At 42.3% G+C, this 22,153-nt stretch overlaps 1 protein-coding gene across 1 annotated transcript in view; it reads right to left on the reverse strand.

Annotated features, from left to right (window-relative positions):
* The window catches only part of LASP1 (LIM and SH3 protein 1), a 53,157-nt gene that overhangs the window by 25,361 nt on the left and 5,643 nt on the right, over positions 1–22,153 (reverse strand). Inside the window, exons 2-3 of the mRNA XM_028701772.2 lie at positions 20,129–20,223; positions 3,106–3,190 (exon numbers count right to left, since the gene is read on the reverse strand). Of these exons, the coding sequence (XP_028557605.1) occupies positions 3,106–3,190; positions 20,129–20,223 (180 nt within the window). The remainder of the gene's footprint in view (positions 1–3,105; positions 3,191–20,128; positions 20,224–22,153) is intronic.

Here is a 22,153-nt window from a genome sequence, read left to right on the forward strand (position 1 = left end):
ATGCTCGGCAGTAAAACTTTTTCTGGCAGCAGGTTTGCATGTATCTTGGGCCAATTTCTTTGCTCATTAAAGCTGGCTGATCGACTATAACTCAAAAGGTTTTTATCATCTTCAAACCTATAGGCTTTCGTACCACTTTCATACCCAAGAAATAGCAACTGCTGTGCCCTTTTCCCACCTTTTCTTCGGTTCTTTACAGGTATGTCAACCCACGCCTTTGTCCCAAAGATTCTTAAATGTTGCAAACTGGGACTTTTGTTATAGAGAATTTTATAGGGTATGTCATCTAGTACCCTTGACCACAAGCGATTCCCAATATAGTTCGCAGTCTTAATACTTTCAGCCCAGTACTTAATTGGAAGATTTGCATCTGCTAACAATGCTTTCATTTGTGTCTGCAAGACGCCTCCCCTACGCTCTGCTACCCCATTCTCCTGAGGCGTCGCCACATTGGTAAGCCTATGTTTAATCCCTTGGGAACGCAACCAGTTTCTTAGGGAGCTTGCCATAAACTCTCCTCCCCTGTCTGTCTGAATAGAACACACCTTTTCGCCAAGTTGCCTTTCTACCCTTCTTACCCAAAACTTCAAAGTTTGGGCAACGTCAGACTTTTGCTTTATTGGATAGACCCAGCCAAATCTAGAATAGTCATCCACTAGGATCAAACAGTACTTGTTGTGGGAGACACTTGGTGGAAAAGGACCAGTTACATCAGCATGAATCAACTCCAGTGGTTTTTTGGTTTCTCTCTGGCTTGCTCTTGCTACTGGGCAAGCCCTGCTTTTAACCTCCTTGCAGATATTGCAGTCTAAGTAATTATCACAACTTTTAATGTTTTTCATCCCCCCACACAACTCCAATGTTTTGTTTAGCACCTTATAGCTTGCATGAGCCAGACGCCTGTGCAGGAGATGAATACACATATCATGGGTTGGGACATTTTGCACATTCGCAACCTTAGACTCACACTGCAGTACATACATATTAGTTCTAAGGTTAGCATTTGCCAACACTGCCCCATTTTGCTTTATCTGGCACTGATCTCCCACAAAGTTTACTTCGAAGCCTGCTTTTGCCAAGTCAGGAATGCTCAGGAGATTGTTTTGCAAACTAGGCACACACAACACATTCCTGAATGTGTGTCCCAGCTGTGGGAACACAACCTCCCCCTCACAAACCACATTAGCTTTCTGGCCCGTAGCAAGACTTACATGTTTTTTGTTTGAAGCCCTAGCATCAGTTAGCAGTCCTTTTCTTTTACAAAAGGTTTGAGAAGCTCCACTGTCCAGAACCCACAGCTCTTCATTTTCTTGACCATCTGCAGACACCCAAGCGGTAGACTCCCTCTGCTGCCTCTTGTGCTTCTGCTGTTTTTGTTGTTTTCTTGGGCAGTCCCGCAGCAGATGTCCACTGGACTTGCAGCAAAAACACCTTTTTACTTTGTTGACCACCGGCTGGTCCGCAGCAGCTCCTCCTGGCTGTTTCTCCGGCTCCCAACACCTCTGCTCTTCCCGGCTGTTGTTCCCTCTGGGATGCTCCAACAGCTGGGCTGAGGTCATCTTTCGCTCTGCACGCCTGTCCTCCTCTGCATACAACCGTCCGGTAACGTATTCCAGAGTCAGCTTATCAGTCTCTACAGACTCGAGGGAGTTGACCAGCATATCATAGCTGTCATCAAGGGAACTCAGGACTATAAAGACTTTGTCCTCTTCCCCCACAGGCCTCCCTCTTAAGGCTAGCTCCTGGAAACAGCCTGTTAGGAATTTTAGGTGGTTTACCAGGGAGTCCCCCGGTTTCTTCCGACACCGGTACAGTCTCCTGGTCAGTGTTATCAGTGAGCCAGCTGTCTCTCGCACATGGACAGCCTTGAGCGCATTCCACGCCTCACTTGCCGTCACCTTATCAGCTACATAGACTAGCTGGCTGTCGTCCACTCCAAGGATGATCGTAGCCAAAGCTTTCTCATCCTTTTCAAGCTGGGCCTCTTCTAGTGCCAGCTCTTCATCGTCGTCCTCATCCTCCTCAGGGGGCTGCGGTGGAGTTTCCACCACCTTCCACAGGCCCTCACGCTTTAGGAAGTGTTGCATGCGGACCGACCAGATGCTGTAGTTCGTGGCTGTCAGCTTCTCCAGCAACACGCCAGTTCTGGACTGCTCCATCCCTGCAGCTCACCTCCAGCACCCACGGCTAGATAACTGCCACCTGTACTCTTGCGCAGCGGAAGCGTGCTGGGCCCATAACCCTGTCGCGTATTCCACGCGGCGTTTTCAGCGAAGCACTAAGAGTTCCAGGTTTTTCAGTGCAGTCCTTTTAATGTGAGCTATATACAGGCATTTACAAAAGAAACAGTCCATACAGAGTACTTACAAACGAATACTCTCCACCACAGCACCACCACACTACAGCACAACCACCACACCCACTGTTAAACAGGCTTTCCTTTTAAAACAGGTGATAGCCAATCACACTAATCACACTCCTGCTGAGTCACTCTGACCCAGCAGAGTATTGCATCATCCTGTTGAAGCCTGCAGACTTATCCAGTATCCTGCGAATCCCAACAGAAACTCATTGACCTCATCCCCCAATGCCCCTTAATTTCTGGCCATGCTGCTCCGCCTTCATCTTATCACCATCTTGACTATAATATTTTAGAGTGCTTGGCTTGTGTGCTACACCACAACTTATTTGCTCACCTAATTACTGCATGCTTGCAGCCTGCACTTTTCACTGAGCGGTTTAATTGGGTACATTTTAATCTGCAACTCCTTCCATTTCTCCAGATTCCTCAGCTGCTGCTGCTTCTTCTTTATTGGCGCTTCAAATTCTTGTCCATCAATTATTGTATCATAAATATCATCTGTTTGTAGGGGGGATGCTTGTCAGAGCTTGTTAATTTCATTTCAGCTTTGATAATTTCATTTCCTCAGGCAATATTTTAGTAGTTTTCCTTTCTGACAGCTAAGGAGAGAGTTCTATTTTTAAAAGAGGTTGAATATACACACATCCTCTTTGGGTGCTGTTTCCAGAAGACCACTGAGGAAAATACTGTAACTGAGAGAATATAGCAGTAGGCAACATGTGAAGAAACTTTAATAGCCTTACTTGACTCTGAAGCTCGCTCTGCTGTTTAAGGCGCAGGTTTTCTGGAGTGTCTGCCACCATAGTGAAGGACTGCTTTGGGTAGTGTCTGCAAAGAGGGGAAAAAATAGGCTGTGTTAAAAAGGAATCATTCTTAACCTGGTTTGGCCAGATTAGATGAAACCAACACCAGCACAGTCTCTATACATATCATCTGCCCCCCCCCCCCCAGTCTGTGTCACTATGATCTTGCTCCTAAACAGACCAATTGTGGATTTTACTCAGCTGTTCAAGGTGCCTCTGGTCCACCTAATATAATGGATGCTGCTATACTGCAACTGTCTTTAATACTGTGGAAGATTGATAGGAATAACGCAAAAACCTAAAGGAAAATTTTGACGTAGCTTCTGTGACATCACTGAATTGGCTCAGCTACACTGTACCAAAATCCAGGGAGTAGGGAAGGAAGTAAGAGCAGATAAAATGTATTCCTGCACAGATACCTTGTGAAAACTATACCCTTAGTTGGCAAGTTTTGTACTTATGCCTCTCCCCACAATTTAGCTCATTTAAATATATCCAAATTTAGATGCAATTGTCCATTGCCTACCTTAAGAGGCAAGTGGAAAAGCATCTGGGGGCAACTGAGACAAATCAGGCCAGTCAAAATTTGTCAAACAACCTGTAATGCTTCCCTAATCCCTGCTGTTTGGTAGCTAAGTTAAGCATTGGTCCATGAATTCAGAGGGGGCTCTATGTGCAAAACCACTGAAGATGTGCATAAGGCTAAGCTAAGTACAGTATCATGAATTTAGCTTCCATGAGCATAAAACTATCAACTGATTCTTCCTCCAGAAGAGCCAACAAATCAGAGAGCTCATCAGGGGACCTGTTTCACATATATCTAAGGTGCTTGGCAAATAAGGGATACATTTCAAACTTTAATCCATAAATTTCGCTTTCATAGCATTTCCCTCCTTATTAGCAGTAGGGCACACATTTGTGCCACTGTACTGTGAGGAACCTAGATTTTCTGGAACAACTTTTTATTGGATTTTATTTAAAAGGATCATAGGTATGATAAATAATACAAATGAATAGACCAAGTCTTCTCCTGTTATCTGTATATCACAAAAATAGCACAATAAATCTGCAGTAATGTCTACAATGTATGGTTCATTATTAGTGGTCAATGTATAGGTTCTTGGTTCATGAATTAATTAAACAAAATCAAAAGGGAAACAGTATACAACAGAGGTAACAGATAACATTCAACATTGCATAGCTAAACACCTACGTAATCAGGAGCCCTTGTGGTTGTGTTTTTCCTCTTACTTACCAATGAAACAATATAAAGTATTGGTATTTTGATGAATGTGGGCAGGGGGTTCAAACAGAAGGTAATAATTTATGTTTAAGTTAAAAATTAGATAAACCAGACTAAGCCAAATGCTGATGTGTTGTTTATTTTCTGGAATACTGGGATATGTTATGAAATTACACCACACAGGGTAAAGCCATTTTTCTTGATCTGCCCACAAGTCAACCGTAGTTTATTTGTTAATCTTTCAAGGAGGGATGTTTCCCAAACTGCTTTGTATCAACTGTCTATCATTGTGCCAGAAAGGTGTTTCCAGTGTCTGGTTATGTTGTGTCTCACTGCTTGTAGTAACTGGCATATTAATTCTTTATTATTATGTAAATCCAGATTGTTATCTTGAAATATATTTAATAAAATTATTTCTGGTTTGACTTCTAATTGTTGTTTTCTTCTGGGGAACCTAGCTGTCTTATGCAGAACATTTAGCCATGATTGCAAAGTCGGCATCAGTCTGCTAAAAATTCAGAAAGTAGAAGGATGTTACATGTGGGTATACAGTGGTTGTTTCTGCATACTTAATGCCCCACAACCTTGACTTAAATGAGCACACAACCACAAAAAAAATAAAAATAAAAAATAGCGAGATCTTGCAACTACAGTAATTTGGGGAAATTAATGGTTGTTATTTGGCCTACATCTACATAGTTGGACAATTTTTGTGCCTTCATTGCACAAAAATAAAGGTTCTCCAACCTAGAAGGCATTGTAGCCAATCAAAATCACTTAGAAGAACATGCCTGCAGAAATGCAAAGTTATTTGGTGCAGAATCTTTAGCTCAGGGCTCATTTTCTTTAAAAGCAAATTTCTAGCCCTTATGTGTAAAGTCTGAAAATGCGGCCAGTGATTGGTGAATTTATGATCACATGAACACAATTCCAGTTGCTAAGGAGCGGGGGGTTTTGCACCCTTCTTTACAGCTAGCAAAATAAAACAAGCAAGGATCTACAAATATTCACAATTCTTTTGCACCACAACATTTGGGTTACCTTGATGCAAAATTCAGAGGCCTTTTAAAATGCAGTCTACATAGAACTGTTTGGCTCTGTGAATCTCATCTGTCCTTGGGCCACACCGATGAAACAGCCAATCGCTTTTCCCATCCCCTTCATGAGCACTGCCAGTGTTGCTTTCTTGGCATATAAAGTTCCACTATATTCTTGTGACGAGAATTAGCCTCCGCTCATTGGATAACCTCCACTTTTAACACTCTGGATGAACCCATTAGAAGTTAAATACTCCAGGAGCAGAGAGCCCCCTGCCCTTTCTGATTTCAAAGCACCCACTGGATTTTATAACATTCAAGTTTATGCACAGGCTGACCTCTATACCACACCTTTGCAAAGCTGCAGAACATCACAGTATTATCCACCGATACCACACAAAGATAAGACACTAGCCACAGCAAGGATGAAAAATAACCTGTGAGCACAATGTAGCAGAAAGGCAGGAAATTCAGGGTTAAAAATAGAACTGACTACTCAGAAAGACCAATTAAGAATGAGTATATGTTTAACTGTGCTTACAAAATAAGCAAGCAGCAAGCAACTGCATGCTCAGTACCAGCACTCCCCTCCCCACAAGTTGTGGGGTACAAAGTATACAATTCCAGGCCATGCTGTTATTTCTGGGAAGGAGAGGGGAATGGCCCCCTCTTGTGCAATTTAAGGACATCAGCGGTAGATTACACTGGGTGACATGACACAGAAGGGACCACCTAGCTAAGGGTATTACATCCCACATATTAAAAGGTGAAGGAGGAAGAAAGAAAAGAAGTGAAACTGTGGCAGCTAAATGCTATTCAATAAGATCTATGGAGAGGTCTAATTCTGAAGGGAGAAAATAGGAAGGGGAACAGAAAACCACCCTTTTTTTAAAAAGTGGGAAATGTGCCTTAATTTAAGGGCTGTCTGACAATGCACTGCGATTTTTAGTACTGGTGAAACAGAAAGCAGCTTGCCTGCTTGAAGACCATCTCCTAGCCTGTAAACCTGACAAGACTAATGCATGAGCAAGAATTATGCAGTTCCTATGTTTGCCCTAAAATATAAACCCCCAAAATTCCCCTTAATCCCAATTCAGGTTAACCCGCTTAGAGCAGCGAGATATTCTGCGTACACACACAGTATCGTCACAGAACAGGAGGGATAGCTAGCTTGAGCCCACATAAGAGCATTAGACCTTGAAGATTTAGGTTTTAGTTCTTCAGCTACAGCCTTGTAGCAAACCACTCTCACTCAGTGGCCCAATATGTAGTATGGAACAGAAATAGTATTTCAAAGAATAATTGCCAGTGAATGAATTAAGATAGCACCTCAATACAGTATGTGGATTAGAGTTAGATATGGTTTTCACTTTTCCTTTTCGATTAATGAGAGCATAAAAATGCTAAGTGATTTTGCAATTCTGAATCCCTTTCAAGGCAATCTTGTAATACAGTGTAACGAGATTGCTAGGAACCCAAGCTGAAATCCCTGAAGAGCAGGATCATCATGTGGACAGAAGGCTGCCATTTTGAATCCTTGTCACTTCTCTGCTCCAATTAGCTTAGGGCCAAATTTGAAGTTAAACCTGCATCTGCTGCCAAAAACAGCCAGATGTCTAGCTCTCCCTTTTCGTGAATCTGCAGCAGAACTCTTCTATGTTGTAATGCTGTGTACTACCACTAGGATTGGAGGTGGCATATGGGAGTGCTAGTTGCTGAGGAATGCAAGTAGAGAGAGTGCTCTTGCATTCATATCCTGCTTCAGATGCGACAGAGGGGAAGGTGGAAACAAGACATCTGATTTTTTTTAATAAAAAATTTGCCAGCAGTTAGAGCAACATGCAGGGTCTGTAGTAAGCGTAGTATTAAGATTCTAAGTGGGAGGCTTGAGAAATTGCTCCTCTTGAACCAATTCCAAGCCTAAATCTGAACATGTGTTGACTGGGCCAGGCGGTATGATACTGACTTTGAATAGTGTACTGCACCACAAACATCAACTCTGCAAGAAACAATCAAAGCTGGCACACACACACCCATCTTCTAGCCATTTATATTTTAGGTTATATTTGGTTTATATTTCAGTTAGATAAAATTAAGGTAACCTTTTAGTCCCTGTCTAATTGGCAGTAGTTAATCCAAGTAGCACTTCCTGGGAGCTGGCAGGGATATACATTTTGGGTGGTGCAGGTTCTAATGTTAAAGCTTATGGCCACAGCTAGTCTTAATATATCAACATATTCTAACCTTGGTGCAAATGCATTTCTAGGTTGAGAGAAGTCCTGATCATACACAGTGTATTTATAATTAACAAGTCTAAGTGGTGGATATGGTTAAAGTGTATTTTAATTTTTATATTCATCTGGTTATCCTCAATATGCATTTTTGTACTTTAAAATTAAATATTATTTGTGGCGTAGGTGGAAGGGTGGCTGCTGCAGTCTAGCTACCATTCATACAGCAGAAGCCAGCAATAACAAGAGTAAAAGGGACAAATAAGAGAGGAAATATAGGTTTCATCAGGACATTTTAACTGTCAGTATTTGCTTGTCAATGAGAAAAGATTCTATGGAAGGCAGCTACCAGATGTTCATTCTAACCTGTTGGTTAGCTTTTTTAAAAAATTTACTAAAGATACAGACTATAGACAGACACACTGGAACATTTATGGTTGTGCAGTGAGCTTTATGCTGCTGCTATGAAGAGCCAAATTTCTTAGCTTGCCATGGCAACCACTTCCAGTGCTTGTGTTCCAGAAGGGGGTTCCCAGTAGTGGCCACGTGTTTTGGTGCAGAAGAATTTTTTTAAAAAACAAACAAACAGGCAAACACACAACCCCCCCCCCCAAAAGAGATCTGTTAGCATTCTAAAGAGATGTACAATTCAGTTCTGGGAGTTGGTACTTGAAATCCTAGTATCGCTGCCAATAATTGCAGTTCAAGAGTATTTGCAGTGTAATGCAAGGGAAAATCTCACAACCACAGACTTGGCTTATCGGAATCAGGAATTAAAACATTCATGTTTAAACTTAGTTTTCTATTCTCTAAATAACTTCTGCATCAAAAACACCCAGTTTCACCAGCATTTAATTGTTTCCTGTACATATCAGGTTGGCATAGTCCCATAAACTACTGAAGGAAACAATAAGGGTAAGGGTCTGATACTAGCTCATAATTTAAAAAATTATTCTGAATGCTAAATGTTTCACATATTGCAGGGTTGTTTGGAATCACTACTTGAATCCACGTGACAGCGTAATGGATTTAACAGTGAACAGTCACTGTGGAAATTCATCCTTGCAGTAGGAACATTGTCAGTGGTTGACCTAACAGCTAGAGCAGGGGTCAGCCAACTTTTTCAGCAGGGGGCTGGCTGGTCCACTGTCCCTCAGACCTTGTGGGGGGCCAGACTATATTTTGATGGGGGGGGGGGACGAATTCCTATGCCCCACAAATAACCCAGAGATGCATTTTAAACAAAAGCACACATTCTACTCATGTAAAAACACCAGGCACACCCACAAATAACCCAGACATGCAGTTTAAATAAAAGGACACATTCTACTTATGTAAAAACACGCTGATTCCCGGACCGTCTGCGGGCTGGATTGAGAAGGCGATTGGGCTGGATCCGGCCCCCGGGCCTTAGTGTGTCTACCTATGAGCTAGACTACAGCAAAGATACTTTCTTACTAAATGCAGCATGTCCACATAGATTTCAGTTTCTCAAAAGATACTTAAGTACTGGCATTAGCAATGAATTTTTGGAATCAGGACCAGAAGACTAAATATTTGGGGGGAAACCCAAAACCAGCCACTTTCAGTAAGAGGCCCAAGTGAACAGCAGCAAGTTATTTTGGCAGAACCAGTTGTTGAAATCTGCTCTGTGGAAAATGTATATTGCTACCATAATTACTAAGCAAGAGACAGAAAATGAGTCCAAGTGTAAAGGAGGAAAAGTTTGGATTCTCCTTCATAATATGAATAAGAGTGGCCATGTAACTCTTGAATAGCCAGCATAAATACAAATGCTTAGAATAAGGCAGAAGCAAATCTCATCTGCACAAGAACTCAAGACACAAGAAATGCAGTAAATGCACTGCAGTTATTTTAAATGTTTTAATTAGCAAGTGGCGGGTCTCCAATAACATAAGCTATTTTTGTGGCTCCTACCTCTTAGTTCTACCAAACAAATGTGGCCTTCACTTCCATACTTATGCCATTCCTAAAAAAACCAAAACCCTCCCCTATCATCTGCTATCACTTAGCAAATGTCCACCTTCAGCCTTTGTAGATTCTACTTCTTGCTACCTCATAGCAAGGGACGCGGGGGGGGGGGGAGAGAATTTGTATTGCTCACTTTCTATTGAGTAAGCTAGTTATGAAAGTATACCTACATTCCCCCCCCCCAAGATAAAGAGGTGAAACTGGCACACTTTTATAATGTATCAAAAGGTAGTAAAGAGAAAATTCCCAGTACAGTGGTACCTCGGGTTACATACGCTTCAGGTTACACACTCCGCTAACCCAGAAATAGTGCTTCAGGTTAAGAACTTTACTTCAGGATGAGAACAGAAATCGTGCTCCAGCGGCGCGGTGGCAGCAGGAGGCCCCATTAGCTAAAGTGGTGCTTCAGGTTAAGAACAGTTTCAGGTTAAGAACGGACCTCCGGAACGAAGTAAGTACTTAACCCGAGGTACCACTGTACTGTATTAATTCCTTAAGTCACAAACTGGCTTGCACACATTTCAGAACACTGAGGAGGAACTCTTTAATGGAGAAAATTAATCTGATAGTGTGCAAAATTTGGGGAAAATATGTTAAGTTGGGTAGAGGGGATTAACAACAATGCAAAAAGTTCAAGGCCTTTTCTAAAAATGTGATGCACTTCAACCGTCATTACTAAAATGTATTTCCACATGAAACTTTAGAAAGCTTTTAGATAAAAAATTAAATATTAAAGTTCTTCCATTTCCACCTTTATCTTTACTGCAGGTGCTTGTGATCAGTCTTAGTTCATATAATACTGTGCTACCAGCAACTCCTTTGTAAGCTGCAAAAAAGCAACTAATAAGTCAAATAAATAATATCATCCATTGTCCTAAATTCTTGAAGGCAGGCTCCAAAGCAGGGGTTGAAAGAAAACAAAGTAACAGGTGGGAAGCATGCTGATTGCTGACCAAATACTTGACACCACACATCCTATAATACTTTGGAGGTGTAGATATGACATTGGGTTGTATACTGGAAGATCTGTATTTAAAAGGGAAAACAAAACTGGAAAATATGACAAGTTTTTTACAGTTACCTAGAAGCAGACACAATAGGTAAGTGACAGCTATTTAAAATCTTCCTACTCTACTGAAAGCAAATCATTAGCATCATGCATTGCAAAATGTGACATTTGTATGAAGGCTTGCAATTTCTGAGAAAAAGCTTTCAAGAACTGAAAAAGCAGGCTATGAGGTTGATTTGGAAGGGGGGTACAATATAAATCCAATAAATAATACAGCAGATTAATTTGGAGCACAGATTCATGAATGGAGAGATTTCAAATAGTCACTCTTAACTAAACATGTGTGTTAAAACGCCGTAGTTTTCCAGAAAGACCCGTATACAGCTCAGGAGACAGTCTTTGACAACTTTAACATCCTGCAAGTTCCATACAATTCAATCATAGATTCTGATTCAGTTTGGGAATCATTCATTTCCTTCCTGAGTTAGAAATGAAAGTATCCTTTATTCACCACCAGCAACAGAACAATTCCCATATTGATTTCTAGTGAGAATCAATTTCAAGTCATACATGCTGTTTGTGACTAATCCGGGCTCAACCTTCACCTAAAGGAAAGGTTCAAGATGAGATGATACTCCCAAAATATCATTCCAAGAGGAAAACAATTTTATATATTTAAAGAATTTTCATCCCACACTTTAGTCAAAAAAGCTCCCAGAGCAGCTTACAGTTTACTACAGAAAGTGCCTATCCTCAGGCTTACAATCTAAAATAAAAAATAATAAAAATTGACACAAAAATAAAATGGATTGGAAGGGAAGGGAAGGGGGGAAGCAAATCCATGTTCAAGTTCTTAGTTACAAGTTCCTATAATGACCTGCTAGGACTGAAGAGTTCAAGAACAGAAGCCAAAAGCTGCTGGTCTCTTAGCTGTACAGTGGACCCTCCGGATACGAACTTAATTCATTCCAGGGGTCCGTCCGTACCCCGAAAAGTCCGCATCTAGAGGTGCCACTTCTGCGCATGTGCGCGGTGCAATATAGCGCTTCTGCGCATAGGGCAAAACCTGGAAGTTTGCCGCGTTCGCAACCCTAAAGTTACATTACCTGAAGGTAACGTAACCTGAGGGTCCACTGTACTGATAAGAGTGGCTCTGCATCCCTTCTCTACTACAGTCTGATGTAATGGTTGCTGCCAAGCGATAGCTGATGGAAGAAAAGAGCCTGGATTCTCAGCAAAGCTAGTACGGAACTAAACAGAAGATCACTTCTGGGATGGTTTCTTCCAAATGACAGGGGCTAATTGAATAATAGTTATTCATTCATCAGGCAATAGCATTCATCAAACATTAGCACTCCAGCAGCACAACAGAGTAATGAGATCTCCCTAGTACAGTGCCATTTTTAAGAGCAACAGGGATGCAAATAAAAAAGCTGCAATATTCAGATCAGAGAAATAGCACTAGACAGTTGAGGATTATAAAACAAATGCTTTGAACATGCCCCCAAAGAGAGCAAAGACCTAAAAGTGCTGATCTTACAGAGCACCACAGCATTTGACTTCCTGTGTGCAATTATAACTGCAAAACAGAGGGAAGGACATGGGGACAGCCACATGGAGTCTAAGAATGATGATAAAGTATATGGGTGGTGTGTTGACCCACCAGAACAGCAACAAAAGAGACCAACGAGGCAAACCAGTCATGCATTTCCCCCCCTCCATGGCGATAATAAATCGCTTCTACTAAAAGGAACCACATTTATTAGTTTCCCAAAACAGAGAAACAAGAAATAGATGCTACTGAAAGAAACACGGAAATGTAGTCATCCAATAGTATTAATTCATCCAGTAAAAGTCGCAACAAATAAACAGACAAAAACCGTTTTAAAGCAGCTGCTCTGCAGAAAGGAGTGCTGCATCTTCCTTCCAAGCAGGGGGAAGAGGAAATAACTGTGCAACTAGGCCACTCACTTCCTGCCATCTATTCTACAGCATTTCAAGAAATAAAGAGGTCTGCTCAGTGGGGTGTACATAAGTGAGCCTTCCAGATTCACCACACTCAAGCAATTCATTACCAGCACCCACTTCCTTTTAGTGTGGACGGACAATAGCCTGTTCCAGAACTCTAGGAAACTTTGCTGCTTCTGTGCAGAAAAATCATGTTCTGTTCTGAACTTTCCTCTTCTTACTAGTAAACTGGAGATGTAGAGAATGAAGTGTGCTTTTATGCAATAGTGTGCATTGTTGCTCTGTAGAATATCATGAGGCATTTACTAGTGACAAGGTATGTTTTGTTTCTGAAGTAAATGTATGTGAGAAATGAAGAGCCAGATTTTACACCCCTCCCCACTACTGTATTATAACTTGTCAAAACCGAAAAACCTAGCCTACTTGATCCTATGACATAGCTGCATCGCAACAGGAACAGACTCCAGCCTGCAGCCTCCTCTACCAAACCAGCAGAGGCCCATTTTGATCAGTGGAATTATAAACACACTTTTTACAGAAAAGTTCTGGGTCACAAAAAACCAAAGTTTTAAAGGAGGTGTTTTCTTCCATCACAAGTAGTAACTTTTATACTAACACGCCCTTCAGAGGTTTGCATATTTAAATGTAATCAATACAGCATGTACGTAACCCAACCCCCTTAGTAAAATGACACCTAAAACAGAACATTTGTTTGTCTTGAAATCAAAACTGGGGTGAGCCATTTATTCCAAATTAAGGTACTTCCAAAACAGCTAGAAAGCTGAAGTATTGTATACATGAAGTCACATAAAACTCAATTACTGAAAAAATCTGAGGGCATGGCATTTTTGTGTCTTAATAGTCAACACTTTGGACATGATGCTTTCATTTTATGCTAGGACTGTACTAGCATAATAGAAGCTAGATATAATGTTAGCTTGTGGAAGTTTCCCCTTCACACTTGAATCAGTCTTAGCTTGAAGGGGGGAGGGCAAATGGAACTGAGCTGCTGCAGGATGTTTCTTTTCATACATTAAGAATCCTTGAACTGAAGAAGAGAGAATTATACAATCTCTCAAATGGAAAAATTAGAGATGGAAGAGTTCTGAGTCAGCATTGTCCAAGGAGTTCACATGCCCACACAGCCATGAAGTTAACTAGGTAACCTTGGGCCAGTTACACACAGGCAGCTTAAGTTACCTCACAGAGTTGTGAAGACAAGGGGGGCTAACCCACATCCATGCATTACCACCTCTGAGCTCACTCAAAGAAGAGTGAGGTAACAATGTAAAACCATGCAAAATTCCATTACTGGAAGCCCGAGTCAAGCTTATACAGTTTTTGATCAGTGTATTTTAATTTTTGTTGTAATCCTTACATTAACCCAGTAAAGTAAGCCAGAATTATCCCTATATTACAGATAGGGGTCAGAGAAATACTAATTAATTCACCAAAGTGGCAACAGTCAAATCAGGAGCTTACCAATTCATGGCTCTATCTTTATATGCTACACTAACTCTGAAAAAGTGGGGCTAACAGGGTATATCATTCAATCTAGCTTTTCAAAGACACTATTGACAGAAGATGCTAGGAAGTAAGCCCTTGAGATCAGAGCAAACATGCCCTGTTCACCCCACCTCATTGATGAAGGAAAGCCTCAGAGGGCAAAACCACACAGCAAAGGCGCCATTGGAAGGTTATGTTCAGATTGCCGTATGGCATCAAGGCAGCAAAGAGGAAGCCCAGCCTTCTTCCTACTGCTCTGCCTGAGAAATAAGCTTACGGCCTGGCAGGAAGCCAGAGCACGGACAGAAGAAAGCCTGTATTAGACATGTTTGAAAAAGCAAGCTTACTCCTGCCAGCATAAACGTGGCCTTTTCCCTCCCCACTCCACAGAAAATGATAGGACATTCATTGTACAATTCCACTTTTTATGGCGGATGTTTAGAAAGGAGGGCCTTGTACAAGACTCTGTCAGCACTGACCATAGTTGGAATCCCCCCACCCCCAAAATATTATGCCAAAGAGTACATATATTGGGGGTTTGGTCTCAAACTGCTATTTTACACACTTTATATAAAATCTAGTGTTTTATATTTGGTAAGGAACAGTGTGTCTGAAGAGGAGATGAGTATAGGGAAACATGAACACTAATTAAAAGAAGGGCAATTCCTTATCTCTGAATCTCAAACTTTTGAGAATATACAGTATCTGTCTATTTTCAATCTTGCCCTCACATACCTGAGGAACACACCTGGTCAAAGAAATCCTAGCCAAGTTAATAATATGCCGTTTAACTAAATAGGAAGAAACAAGCATAAAATGAGTTAAGAAAAACAGTGTTTTAAATAGCGTATATGCATGTCACAACAGCAAGCATCTTAGAAGAGCCACCATCTTTTCTTGTGAGAAGAAAAAGGGCTCAATTCTTCTAAGATGGCACTTACAACCTATATTTTTTCACTACTTCTATTACAATACTTTTAATTCTGCTGCCTGATTAATGGGGGGACATCAATAACAAAGTGTTTTTAATCAATTAAATTCTGCAGACCTAATCAGAAACCTAATAATATTTTCCATTAAAGTTTGAACCCTAGTTGTGAAGGTTTTTGTTTTGTTTTTTAACCAAAAGATTCATAGGAATAAACAAAAAAATAAAAATTGCCCAGTAGCACCTTAGAGACCAACAAAGTTTGTTCTTGCTATAAGCTTTCGTGTGCATGCACACGAAAGCTTATACCAAGAACAAACTTTGTTGGTCTTGTTAATGGAGAAATCTGAAGGCTCCCTTGGACAAAAAAACAAGGACACGAGCCAGGAATACCAGAGCAAAACAGCAGCCAGTAGGCTTGGTCTTTATTGAAGACTGTCGTGACAGGACTCCCACCTGCCACAAGGTGGAACAAGATGGAAGCCCCAAACAAAAGAGCCCCCAAACTTTTATTAGCTGCTAATCCCCATGTCACACACCCCAAACTACATCACTCATACATCACGGTTACATCATGAAAGGGGAGGTCTGGTGGCAGTAATCTTAGCATCCTGGACCCTGCCCCATGGTTCTCCTTGCCCTCCACCAAACACCCATCAAGTGTAACAAAAAATATATTTACATTTCCCTGTTTCCCAGCCAAGTTAATCACACCCTTTTGTCTTCATCTGGGTTTGTTATTTCTGGAATGGCTACCTATCTGGCACTCAGGTATCAGGATGCCAGGGATTATCACTCAGGCAGAGGGGCTGCTGAGTAGCTGAGCTCACATGTCTCTATGAATTTCTGAAGTTTTCCCAGGGAGCCAGTACATAAGATACATTTATCAGTGAATTGTTACGTTTGGTATCGTGCAGCAAAGGCCCTTTGAATAGACAGGAAGAAACTGTGATGAAGTGTTTCGTGGGGACAAATCACAAAAGTCACAAAAGCGATTGTGCTGATTTTGGTAATGGGCTGCATGTGCATATCTGCTGGAGGGGCAACCCCCCCAAACCTATACATAAATTCCTGCAACAGTCTCTAAGGTGCTACTGGACAATTTTTTATTTTTTATTAATATATTTTGACTGCGTCAGACCAACACGGCTACCCACCTGAATCTAGAACCATAGGAATAAACAATTCATGTTACCTCTCTTGATGGATGCCGAATGTGTACAACTAAGCTCAGAAAAACCCAGTAGCACTCCACCTCTTAAAATATCCTTGCTCTGGACATGGATTCTGGGTGCCCTTAAAGCCTCTCTTGAAGTTCTATCCCACATACACACTTCCTGAATTGCTGCCCATAAAGTGACAACACCGAACTCTGCTGCTCTATCTAAATACGCAAATTTCCCACCCAGTGCTGCTGAAGTTTTCAACAAGAAGAATGGGGCAAGAACAAAGCTTTAGCATAGTCTAAGCCAGTGTTTCCCAACCACTGTTCTGCGGCACACTAGTGTGCCGCGAGATGTTGCCTGGTGTGCCGTGGGGAAAATTCGAAAGATTTTTTTTTTTGGTAAAAGTCAAATTAGGTCCTAATCTATCCCTCGAGCGCCTCTTGTCTGTTATTGTGACGCATGAAGCGTGTTCCCGCCCACTCCCCGCCCTCCCTTGCTTCTCTCTCTCTCTCTGTGGCGCTCTCCGCCGCTTCCTGCTGGGCATGCGCAGCTCGCCTCGCGCTTCCATTCCGGCCCCTCCTTCCCCCGACTACCCCGCCGCTCCGTTCCTTTCTCTTTCTCACATGTCAGAGAGCGGCGGCGCGAGCGCGGCGGTTCCCTCAGGGCTGACGGAGGGCTCGAGGAGGAGGAGGCAGGACGTGGAGGCGGAGAAAGCGGCGGCGGCCACCCCCCACCTCCGGCTCGAGGCCCGCGTAGAAAGCTGAGGGGGAGAGATAGATAGAGGTGGGCGGCGGCGGCGGCGACCACGACCAACCGCCACAGTAGTTGTAGCGGTGGCGACGGCGAGCAGGGACTCCCGCTCTCTCTCCGTCGTGTCTCTCTCTCTCTCTCTCTCTCTCTCTCTCCCGGGCCCGTCCGTTGAGTCTCCCGCGCGCCTCGGCTACAAGATGAGCATCGAGATCCCGCCGGGTCTGACTGAGCTGCTGCAGGGCTACACGGTGGAGGTGCTGCGGCACCGGCCACCGGACCTGCTGGCCTTCGCCGCCGAGTACTTCGCCAAGCCGCGCTCTCCTTCCTGCCTCGCTTTGCTGCCTCCTCCCCCCCACCCCCAAAGCTTGGAGGTTCCCCGGCGCCGACCCGCAGGTTTGACCCCCTTCTCACACCTGTTCGCGCTCCTTGCACGGAATGGGGCGGATGGGGAGGAACGGGGCTCGCCGCTGCCTCCGCTCGCCCTCCCCCCCTCCGCCGGCGGTCCCGCGATTCTTGGCTTTTTGGCGGTTGGCACAGAAGGAAGGCAAGGGGGAGGGGGAAAAATTGAATCTTACACTTTCGTGCGTCCCTCCCGGCGTGACGCTGCGCGCTGACGTCACGGGGCTGTAATGGTGGTGTGCCTCGAGATTTTTTTCATGAAACAAGTGTGCCTTTGCCCAAAAAAGGTTGGGAAACACTGGTCTAAGCTACCTTCATGGGCATAGCAGGCTGAATGGAAAACCGAGGTTTGGAGGTGATGAACTGGAGGAGAGGAGGTCACCTTGCAGCCATCTTGACTATTAGTGACATAAGCAGGAGCATGGCAATTGTCATGGGGAAGACAGCATCTGTCTTGATCAGGAGACCAGTTGTGAACTAAAGTATCCCATATCTCCAGACAGAAGTGGCGGTTGGAAGCATAAGCAAAAACACTGGAAATGAGGCTTTTCCAAGCATTTAGATCTGTCTAAATGAGCCATAAGTGGCTGGTAAAACACAGCTTCATTCTATTTGTTACAACTGAGTGGGTCTTATAGAAGCTGAAGGGGAAAATTAATTTTTCCATCTCTTGAGAATGCCAAGTAACAGACATGGGTCAAGGGTTGCGGGCAGTCACCATTTTCACAGGCTTTACTCAAACCCATGTTTATAATAGCAAACCACTGCGGCTAATCACATGTTCTGTTTGTTTCTTAAATGTATCTGTCACTTCTTAACAATATTCTCATCTCGCTTTCATCTTTGGACCAGATGATGTAGTTATTCTGGGCTGGATCCAGAGTTAAGTGTGCTAATGGGACTGGTGGAAATCTACTTCCCACCACCTCCTACATCTGGCAGTCCCCGCTACCCACGCATGCAACACAGGGACTCAAGGGAATTTGCTGAACGGGATGGGCTGTGGTGTGGGGGCAGCCTCAAAATGGTTGGAGGCAGCTTTCCTGAACAGAATCTTGCCACATACTTTCGCCTGCACTTATGTATAACTTCTACTCCTTTCCAAAAATTCCTAACCCTGACTTGCTCCCAAGTCTTTCCCCTCCCCAAGCCTTTTCAGAAAGCTTCTGAAGCAGCTTTCTTGACCCAAATATTTTCATGCCATCTCTTTTTATGATCTCCATTACTTTCCACTGCAAACTTGGTTTTGAAGATTTTCATCTTCCTGTTCTTTTGCTATTGGCACTGTTGATCTTTCCCTTTCATGTCCTCTTCTGAAATACTTGCTGCTTTCAGAGCTTTTCTTGAATCACGGTCACTAGTTAACCCATATATCCTTCTTGCTATCCCATGACTTTTGCATTATCCATCTATGCTTAAAATTACCAACATTCTAGCACCGAGCACATCACTTTGTGGACTGTGTCACTGTTGCAATCCCTTCGGTGCCATGTTAAGACATATTTATATGCCCAGGCCTTAAGTTAATTTTATTGCCTTGCCTCTACTTGCTTTACAGCAGGAAAGGAGGAACTTTTTGGGATGGAGGGCCACATTACCCCAGTGTAAAACTGTCAGAGGCCACATTTCAATAGTGGGTAAAGCCAGACCTATACATAATTATACATCACTGACACTCTCACACAGGTTAAATTCTACTTCCCGTGGAAAGACACATATGTTAAATTCTCAGTAACTGCACTCAGGTTACATCCTCCCCCTTCTCCAAAGACTTTTAAAAAACCAATCTTGTAAGAACGAAAGCTTTCCTTTTACCTGTCAAAAAAGTTCAGCGATCCCAGAATACAATGTACAGCTGAACAGCAAACCTTGCCTTACAACTATTCAAAGTCTCAAACTTCAAAATGAAATTGCACCCCAAAAATTGCATGTAAACAATTGCAAAATGTATGGAGAACTTTTTGCACATTAGCAAAGTGCAAGCTTGAGTCTTCATGTAGCTAGAGTTTCTTACTTCCTACAGCAGATCTCCTTGCACAGGAAGGAGTTGCAATTTCACATCTTGCAAAGGAGGTTGCAAAGAAAGTCTCTCCCCTACCTCCCAATGCAATGGTACACTCTCCCTTTCTTTTTGGTTCCCTCTTCCCCTTTCCCCCAGCTAAGCTGATTGCACAGATCAGCTGTTTAACATGAAACAGCTGATGGGGGAGGAAATACAGCTCCCACCTGAAGAAGTGATGGGTGAGAGGGGCCAGAGAGGGCCAGAATAAGTCCAACTGCAGGCCAGATCTGGACTGGAGACTCCCCTCCCCTGTGCTATAGTTTCATTTTGTTATGAAGGATGTGGAATATGATGTTTATACTACTGTATTTTTATTATTGTATACCACACTGGAATTTGTCAGGATAAAGTTCAGAATTTTTGAAAAATAAAATAGGTCACCTATCATGCTGTTGGCACTAGCTTCCTAATGAATAACAAATTCCATTCTCTCAGAGTCACTGACAAGGGTTTAGAAGGATACTTTGAAAGGATGGACTAATTAGGATTAATACCTCCACAGGTATCAGCTCAGCTTCTTTCCTTGTGTCTCTTGCCTGCCACATTCAACAACTAAATTGCATTGAGATTTCCAGATACATACAGCCCCTGAAATATACTTTTCACTTGCAGCTATACACAACCAGCTTTACAGAGTAGAAGGGCAAAGTAATGTGAACACCAGCAACTTACGCATTGCAATACGGCTTCTTCTCATAGCCCTTGTAGTTTTTCATGTTGAGAGTCATCTTGCAGACCTCGCAGTGGAAACATGCTTTATGCCAAAACTGGGAAAACATGAGAAACAAGTGTTAATGTAGAAAGTTTTATAGTGGGCTACTTCTTCCTAGCTGGAAAATGTCATTCCCAGCAGTGGCTATTAGCCTCTAGAAATTACAATCAAGCATGCTGCAAGAAGACTCTTTCTAGTATCCTGCAGCACTGTCTCCTCCAGAGCTTTCCAAACTTCAGGTAAAACACTTTTTAGATATGTGTCATTTCGCAACACAGAAACACAGTTTTACTAGCAAACCAGAGGTTAAACTAACCCCTTTCCTGCCCTGGGAGCGTTCACGCAACACAGCTACACGCTGCGGCCGACACACTAACGTGCCATGACACACAGTTTGGAAAGCTCTGGTCTGCTCCATTATGAAGATCTGTTTAGACATATGCTTGACCAAAGAGCTTTTCAACAGCATTTACTCAACCCAAAAACACACTGTGTTTAAAGTTTAAAGACAGGCTAGGGAAAACATTCCTTTGTATTCAGTCAATGACCTATTTGTTTTTCAACAAACAAGCATTAGCAGTTTATACAATGTGGTCAGCGCTAACCAAAATTGTATTATATTGGCACATGATGAGCCTTAGGAAATATTTCCAACTCATCACCTGACTGCGAGTTCTCTCCCCACCCTCCCCCAACAGGAAGTTGCCATATGTGGACTTAGCACAGAAATCTAATCCTGATACGCTGAGGAAGGTCTCCTTTCACAGTAACTCTGAAACCACTGTAGTAGGCTTTCCATATGGTCTTGAAAGATAGCTCATCATGCAAGATTGATGCTAAAGCAGCCTTGATTCCCAGATGCTCCTCTAAATGAAATATTTTATGTCTTATAAAAAGCAGACTAGGAGAAAAGCTCCACACTGAGAACAGGTAACACAGAATTGTCAACCAGCAACTATACTGGTAATAAGAAGAAATACAGATTTCCACAACCACATGGTGAGCTGGAGATCTCTTATAGCCAAGCAGCATGCCAGTTTGACTACAAGATACTGGATTTTGAGAGCAAGAGCAGAAATGCCTCTACATTTTGAAAATCCATGCTAATTTCTCCCACTTTCCACAGCTTGGAAGTGCAATTACACACCTCTGTCTAACAAGCTAAGCAAACCTGAAAGTCACTTGTTTTATCTTAAACACATTCTAAATTCTACAAACCATTCTGGACAGTTCTGAAAGTTATTCAGCACTAACGGCTTAGGGGGAGGGAATAGGTGAACTATTGTGGGAAATAATGCACATGTTCAGGAGTGGCACATCACCTAAATGATGAAAGGGATGTAATCATTTTCAAAAGTTCACATGCTCTGAGAAAATGTACGAGATCACAAGTACTTTACAATATCCTTCCAAAACATATTTTGTGAATGTTTGTGATCATACAAAAAAGTCAATGGTTCAGAAATAAAATTATCTTTAAAAACCCAGACTGGGATATTAAGAAGAAAAAAGTTGGAACATATTTCTAAAGGTGGAGAGCAAGAAGTTTGGGCAATAATGCCTCTCTATGCCCCTTCTTAGCAGCATGAAAAATAGAGATATGTCCGTGGGTATGTAAAAGAAGGGGCTTCTAAGCCAACACACTATCAAAAACTTCACAGGGACTCCTTTTTGGCTTACTTTTCATCTGTAAGAGCTAAAAAAACTTGACTTAAACAAACTTCTGTAGAAACTATCAGATACCATGCAAAGTGAAGTTTATATTTTATGATGTGATTGTACCTAGTTAAGTTGCTCTGTCCACAGGTTCTACCAGCTGACCTGTGCTTCCTTCATGTGCAAAAATTTCAGCTTTTAAAAGAAATATTATAATAAGCAAATGCCAGAATTCGATTTAATGACCAAGATCTACAGCTAGGTTTGCTAGTCTTGTAAAACCAACATTTAGTGGTGGCTGCATTATATTGAAAATACGGTATGGTGTG

This window comes from Podarcis muralis, chromosome 13, assembly GCF_964188315.1.
Source record: "Podarcis muralis chromosome 13, rPodMur119.hap1.1, whole genome shotgun sequence".
Classification (NCBI taxonomy): domain Eukaryota; kingdom Metazoa; phylum Chordata; class Lepidosauria; order Squamata; family Lacertidae; genus Podarcis; species Podarcis muralis.